This window comes from Mycena indigotica, assembly GCF_014461135.1.
Source record: "Mycena indigotica strain 171206Taipei chromosome Unknown Mind.scaff0010, whole genome shotgun sequence".
Taxonomy (NCBI): Eukaryota; Fungi; Basidiomycota; class Agaricomycetes; order Agaricales; family Mycenaceae; genus Mycena; species Mycena indigotica.
Window position 1 is genome coordinate 414,614 of NW_023503009.1, and position 7,285 is coordinate 421,898.

The 7,285-nt window shown below is 53.4% G+C and overlaps 2 protein-coding genes across 2 annotated transcripts; one reads left to right on the plus strand and one right to left on the minus strand.

Moving 5' to 3' along the window:
- Positions 1-658: 658 nt before the first annotated feature.
- On the minus strand, positions 659-1,393 carry MIND_01116200 (uncharacterized protein; the record flags this gene model as incomplete). Its single annotated transcript, XM_037367723.1, has 2 exons — positions 659-1,090; positions 1,145-1,393. 2 exons carry the CDS (start codon positions 1,391-1,393, stop codon positions 659-661), a joined length of 681 nt encoding a protein of 226 aa, XP_037215555.1.
- A 1,307-nt stretch (positions 1,394-2,700) lies between these two features.
- On the plus strand, positions 2,701-5,821 carry MIND_01116300 (uncharacterized protein; the record flags this gene model as incomplete). Its single annotated transcript, XM_037367724.1, has 12 exons — positions 2,701-2,769; positions 2,821-3,003; positions 3,057-3,579; positions 3,624-3,713; positions 3,760-3,998; positions 4,052-4,320; positions 4,370-4,448; positions 4,499-4,718; positions 4,774-5,024; positions 5,066-5,114; positions 5,155-5,304; positions 5,349-5,821. The coding sequence occupies 12 exons, from the start codon at positions 2,701-2,703 to the stop codon at positions 5,819-5,821; spliced, it is 2,595 nt and encodes an 864-aa protein (XP_037215556.1).
- Between the last annotated feature and the right edge of the window lie 1,464 nt (positions 5,822-7,285).

A 7,285-nucleotide genomic window follows, 5' to 3' on the forward strand; every position in this document is an offset into this window, starting at 1 on the left:
CAGCATGGCGCCCGGATTCCTTACGGTCGCTTCGTGGCGTTCCTGACGGCGTTGGCGGCCGGCGGCGAGGTCGAGCGACGGGCCACCGACATCAGGTGGTGGTTGCGACTCTTGTTGAGGATAGGAGCCCAGACAGCACTGCAGGTTGGAGCGAAGTTTGGATGTTCAAGTTGGCGTAGTGACGTCGAAAACAATGCGGCGCGATTGCGTGCCCTGCACTGGGCGGGAACTGAGACAGAACTGCTTCTATCTGCGAAGTGGGGCGGCGCGGAAGTGTGAACAGCAAGGGGGCCTGCTTTCGCCTCGCTTTCAACCGCGTGGATCGTGCTAGTGATGGTGGAGTGGAAACAAGAAGTACTTGACATCAATCTGATGGGTGCGCCAATATGCCGTAATGCAGCGCCAAGTGCGGGAATTATGCGGTGATGCAGCGCCAAAAGAAGCGCCAGATGCGGTGAATCGCCAATTTATGGTGGCCCCAGTCCACCTCATCTGGCGGCTTGAGTTGGCTTTCAAATTGATGAAAATAATCGGGTCCATGGTGTATAAGGTCCCGAAGAAAAACCCAGGCATTGAAGCGGTCACGGCGCGACATACGGTCTTGATCGAGGGTTTCGGGATGAATGCGCATGAAGTCCATATCCGTATACACCGGGTACTAGTACTTGTCCTCTGGCTTTCGGTGAGGATTTAGATCGGAGCGCCGCCAAAGTTCTGACGCGCAGTCAAGATCTCCTGGCTTGAGATGTTGAAGAGGGAAGCTCATCCGCGATGTCATATGGATGAGTGACACAGTTGGATGCTCGACGGAGGAGAATGAGTGTTTCAAATTAATATCGACATTGTCATATGAAAATCCACTCTCTCCCTTAGTCGTGGATTCACGGACAACAGTCGTAGAGTCTTCGCTGAGACTAGTGATAGTGGTATCATTTGTGCTGGGTGAGTTGGATACACCAATGTGCGATGCAAAGTTTAGAACACTTTCCGGTGCATTGCATGCATGGAGAAATACACCGACAAGAGTTTGGAGAGTATTGCAATGTAAATTTCGATTGTTCATAATGATGCTCACACATACGACTTGTTTCTGTAGCGAGGATTAGCTGAAATCACCGAGCATGAAGAATGGGTTAGCACGCACCATCCGTACTCGTGCTACTCTCTGCCGTTCCAGAACATCCTCACGCGTCTCCACCTCGGTTGCTTCGTCTTCACCCTCTGCTATACCATCAAGCTCCATTGCTGCCGTATCCACTACTGATTTTCCCTCCCGTTTCCGATATTCAGTCCGTTTCCGGGCCTGCAGGTGTAGCTGCTCATCGGATGGGCTCAACAGCTTGCTGAGAGCCATCCAAAATGTAGGGGCATGCTTCTCCATCTGCAGTGCCATGTTTTCAATGTCGATCTCCTCCAATTGACGGATTTTTGCATGAGGAGGGTACACGAGAATGGTGGGAGTGGGACTCGTGCCAGTCCCACTCCCTTCCAATCTGTGGGACTCCAGCTATCAAAGTGGGATTCATGGCTGGTTGCTGTGATCGTCTCCAAGGCCGGCTGATGCCAGCTCAGGAGAGAGACTTAGCCGGCGTCGCGCAGCGAGCCTCCGCGGCGAGCGGCAGCCCGCGGCAGCGTGGGGTCCGGGGCGAAGCCCTGGTCGGGGTCCGGGGTGGAAAACCCCGGCCGCCGCGGCCGGCGCCGCAACCTAGAGTTAAAAGACAGTGAGTCATGCAAAAAGGCGGAAAAAATTGAAGGGAAGACGGACGATGCTCCGCGCAGCGGGCCCTGCGGCGAGCGGATGCCCCCGGCAGGGTGGGTCCAGGGCAACGCCCTGGTCGGGGTCCGGGGTGGAAAACCCCGGCCGTCGCGGCCGGCGCCGCAACCCAATGATCCACGCACGACACATCAGAAAGATGATGTGCATCAAGTCCCACTCTGATGGGACAAGTCCCACCAAATCGGCTTAACCGCTGTCAAACAGCACTGGGAGTGGGACTGGCGCGAGTCCCACTCCCACCAAACTCGTATATACTCAACTCTATGAGCGGCGTTGAATTTGGCGAGGGTACACGAGTTTGGTGGGAGTGGGACTCGTGCCAGTCCCACTCCCGCCCATCCGATGACTGATTGGTGTGGCTTAGCCCAAGTTTGTGGGATTGGAAGATTGTTGGCCATGCTTTACCGACGGCAGGAATTATGATGCGATGATGCGAGCTGTCACACCGCTGTCAGGCACCGCCACGACGGCAATCTTCTCATGCACCTACCACCACCGCTTGGCGACGGTCCGAACGGACAGACAAGCAAGCCTAATGGCTCTTCGACAACGTTAGAGTCTCAGCCTCGCCGACACGCTCGATTTGACTCTCGACATGCCACGTATGCAAGTACACGTGGCAGTGGCTAGCAATGTGCATGGCCGCTCAGCAAGCTTGACAAGCAAGGACTAACGCCGCATCAGTCAGGGTCGTCTCGCGCTTCAACGCATCGACTTCTGCACGCACACATGCTGTATCTCCATTCGCCATTCTTCTTCAATTCCGCTTCTTCCTGGACGTTCTCGCTCGAAAAAACACCAAGGACGGGGATCGATCCTAATCTAATGGTAGGGTCTTCTAGGTATATAACCTGGGTGGTAAATCGTTGCATCCAGTCACTCATACTCCCATCCAAGCCTTTCGCCACACTTACCAAAATACGATGGCCGATCAGACAAGTGCTGCTGTTGCTCAACTTTCAATGCGAGACCGCCGGGCGTACCGGGAATTCGTACGGCCCTATTTACCTCCACTCATGTGCGGTAACTGACAGAGACACAAGATGTTTCCACCCGAAATCAGCAACGCAACACACCAGCCATTCTTCTCGCTGGAGAACGCCGCGTTGTGGATTACAGCGTGGGGACTCGAGCTGTTCCTCCTCTGGGATGACTCCGAGGTCGACGTCGCCGCTTTTGACGCCGAAGCAATCCGTGGCGATGATCTTATATCGTTCCGTGACACGGTATGTCTGACCGACGAGTCGCTGTTTTCAATCTTTGATGATATTGTCTTCAGATTTTGCCTCCCGAATATGCAGTCCACGAGTTCTTCTCGCTGGACAACGCGATAGTCTGGGTCCTCCCGACCGCATATGCGGCATACGTCGCGTTTTCAAACTCCCGACAGCGTGGCCGGCCTGCCTTAATTCGACAGCGCGGCCGGAATGCATCTAGCCAGGCAACATCTCCAGCTCCCTCTCGTACGCGGACCTCATCAGCGTCGTCTCGCGCCGCCTCAGTGCTCTCCCGTCATTCCGAATTCGCTCTTCCGTCACGCTCAATTTCCCGTGCTAGCCACCACTCGCGGTTTCCTCCTTCGGTCGGTACTGGCAGCTCTTTACCCCCAACGCGAGCGGCCTCGATTAGCAGCTTCTCTCGCCAGTCATCTCGTCGATCGCTCTCCAATGACTCCGCCAAATCTCCTCGTTCTTCGTCAATTGACCCTGCCTTCATGCGTCGGTCACCATCCGCTGATGGTTACTTCCAGCAGCGACAGTCGCGCAGCCGATCTGGGTCACCCGACCGCAAAAATGAGCTAGGTATGCAGTGTTCTTTCCGATGTCGCTTTCTGATGTCGGAGCAGCCTTTCCCCTTCGCGTTCTTCTCCCCGAGGTGCCAAAAACGGTCGACTCTCCGGTACGGCGCAAGAAGTCACCTTCCACAGGTGGGAGAGGTAAGATTTTTTGTTTGTTCTACTGCTCCGGGCTGATATCTCCCAGGCCGACGAAGGGGCACGCAAGCTTCTCAGCCCAACGCTGGCCAGCGCTTCCAGATGACGCGCGAGCTCAGCGTTGAGCGAGTCATTGACATCGACTCAGTACCCCCCACATGGTCAATTCCGCGGGACGATGCGGTTTATCGTCTTAAACTCGCTGAACCACCAAATGTGCCGCAGGGAACAAACCGGAAACGCCAAAAGGCCAAGGAATGGACTATTGATGGGTATATCAAACACGAGGTAAGGATTGAAGCTACATCTCAGAACGACAAAAGTCTGATATCTGCCACCAGGACCAAGACTCGTGGGGAGGCGGTAGTGCAGGGCACAAGGATGGCGACGTCTGGGTCACAGGTTTTGCCGATGACCTGGATGTCGAGGTGTGGGCACGACGATCAAGCTACCATTGCAATGGGGTTAATGTATGCGAACTCGTACCCGATGAGATTTTCGCAGATTGCGAGCGGTACGATATTGATGTAAACGCCATGCGAGAGCTCTGGCAGCATGAGCTTGACTCGAAAGAGCGCGAAGCATCATCATATGGCAGTTTATTATTGCGGTATGGTGGATTTCGTTACTGCTTACTCTCAACTGACAGTTTCAAACAGGTTCTATGCCCGTGTCATGAACACCAAGTGTAAGCGCAAGGACTGTCCGGGGCATGCAATCATGATTCTCCTTTCCCATGTACGTGCATGATGCTGCTATTTGAGCTGCCGCAAGACTCATTGCAACAGGGCCCCAATCAGCTCGGCAAGATCTACTTTATTGGTTGCTCGGAATGGCATCCATCGCAGCGGTTTGAGCATATATACATTCCCATTCCCGCCAACATCAACGAAACCATGTTCAAATTCATGTTCGATAACAACGGCCAACTTCCGGCGGGGCTTTCGGTCACCGATTCAGACACATGCTATATCACTGCGCACCCGCGCGTGCACATGTCTGTCTGCCGTAGGTCTCACCATACTGTATACATGCTCCGCCTATGCTAATGACCTGCCTCTAGCTGCGGGACACTCGGTAAATGGCTTTGCGATAGTCCCCAAGATTATTCCGCGGCCATGTCTCGCCGAAATTATCATGTTCATTCCTGCTCCATTTAAAGGAGTTGCGCCACCCGCATGGCTCGACAATATCTGTTTAGTTTACCTTCGCAATTTCCACAACCACCCAGCGCATCCACACAGTAAGCCGAGTGTTGAGGAGGAGGCGCGATTGGAGGCAGTGATCAATGCCATTGGCGTTGAAGGACTTACGGTGCAAAGGCTGATAAATCGTCTGTGCTTACCGCATCACAGAACTCTCCGCTGACCGTTTTAGATCCGTTAACCATTGCTGAATACAACGGTGAACGTCTCGGGAAGGCTAGTCCGAGAAATTGATGAAGCACTTGATGTTTTGCGAAAGGGTGAGCTTCGAGGAGCGCGAATTCCGGCCCGAAGGGACTTGGACGCCGGCTTAGAGGTTGGCTCGGGGTTGGAGGTCAGCACGGCGCTCCAAGTAGGTACACTGGACATGGCCGCAATCGATGATTTTGGTAAGTTCCAATCCAGAATAGAGCTGTGAACTGATTTTCGGCAGACTTTCAAATGAGTCCAAGAACGGCCTCGGCGATTGCACGTGCAATGGACGAGTATGAAAGAGAACACGGGGCTGTGCTCACGTCGGAGTTGGCGACCTTAGCCGCCCCTGCGAGCATGGTAGCAATGCCGCCCGCAGCATCTGAGCCTAATGGCGGCTACACTGGCATACCACGCATGGATGCAAGCGGTTTGGAATCACTTTCGTCTCCGGATGGCCGGACCGAAGTGTCTGGTGACACTGTTGGTCTTCTTGACACCAGAATCGTGGCTGCACCGACTGAAGCAGAATCACTGACAGAGGCTGCTCACCCTGCGGGCCCGTCCACCTCTGACACAACTCCAGAGGAGCCTCGGAAGCGTCGTCGTGCTGCTACCACAACAAGTGAGTCCGAGATCCTACCAGAAGGGCAGAAGCGAAAGCGGAAGGACAGTCGGAGATTGAAACAGTTGGCATATTACGAAGAGGATTGATGTGTACATAAATATCATGATTCAAAACATATTTGACAAGTCTAATCAAGCAGTGATGATGATGATCACTTGGCCGGGGTGACGTTAAATGAACTTGGTCCCACTTATTTGGGTGAATCCCACTAAAACATGTTGATTGGTGGCACTCAGCCAGCAGAGTGGGACTGGCGCGAGTCCCACTCCCACCATCCGCGTATATACTCGAATTTGGCGTTGGGCTGTCGGATGAGAGTTTCCAGCTCAGCCGCATAGACAGCGTTGGCTGTGGGCCCAACCCAGTGGAGGGTGGCTATAGACGTCTTATTGGATTTCAAAAATGCGGCCAAGATGACCTCGGGTTGTTGGAAGAGTGCTGCAGCTCGCGCATCATGCTGAAAAGTGACAGCGTTGTCGAGGAGGAAGCAGACCACATCAGACAGCGTGGTCTTAGCTGTTGAAATGGCATCGAGCACATCCATGCATTGTCCAAGAGTGACAGGGGCCATAGGTGGAGAGGGAGGCACGAATGAGCTTGCGGCAAAAGCAGATAGAGACTGCCAACCGGGGATAACTTGACGGACCGATGCGGTCCGGGTTAGCTGGGCCAGCCGTCTTGCAGAGCGCTACCACCCCAATAATCTAACGTAACTTCGGAAAATGTCGGGAATCAATTGATCAACTGTCTACTCTGACTAGGAATCCACTTGCGTAGCTCTGCAACGACGGGTGGTTTATGAGCCTGCCGCAAACATTGTTTTCATCATATCAACCTGTGAGTTATCAAGCGCTGAACGGTGGCTGATGGATACTGAGAAGCTCGTTAGCAATGAATTTGTGTCAACGAATCAAAAATTATATGTACCTGGAAATCGGTCCTGGATGAATTGAGGAAGCTGCGAGAGAATCCACGGATCAGTCCCCTGGAACGTCCTCCCACATCCACGAGAGTTCGTTGCACGATTCGGGCAGTAGTACCGTTTAGTCAACAGGAAGTAAGTAGTCTGATCCCGCTGTTGTACAGACACGACGAGCAATAGGGCGTTCATTATAACCTTAAAAAGTCAGCATGTAATTAAATCCTTGAGTGTGAATGCTCACTATGACGATTCAAAGGCTGACCACATTCACAGTAGAAGTGGTCTGGATGGACTGGGAGGTAATCGGGAAGCCAGAGGAAGATGGGTAGCCGATAGAGAATGTCGGGTGAGAATGCAGACATTGCTGCATCTCGTAGCGCGAAGATTGGGTCCTTGGGATAAATCCATAGCTGGCCGTCGCGGTAAACCTTAGGCTGACCCTGACGGGCTATCTCTTCTTTCACTCGTTGTAGCGTTTCAGAAAGCCATTGGTCATTTATAGACTCGTGTTGAGGGACTTCAGCATTGTCTTGTTCAGTATCGAGCTCTCCCTCGTCATCGTCCCCTTCATCTCCCTCACCCAAGTCCCCATCCTCTTCGTAGCCGTCCCCATCCTGCTCAGCACTCT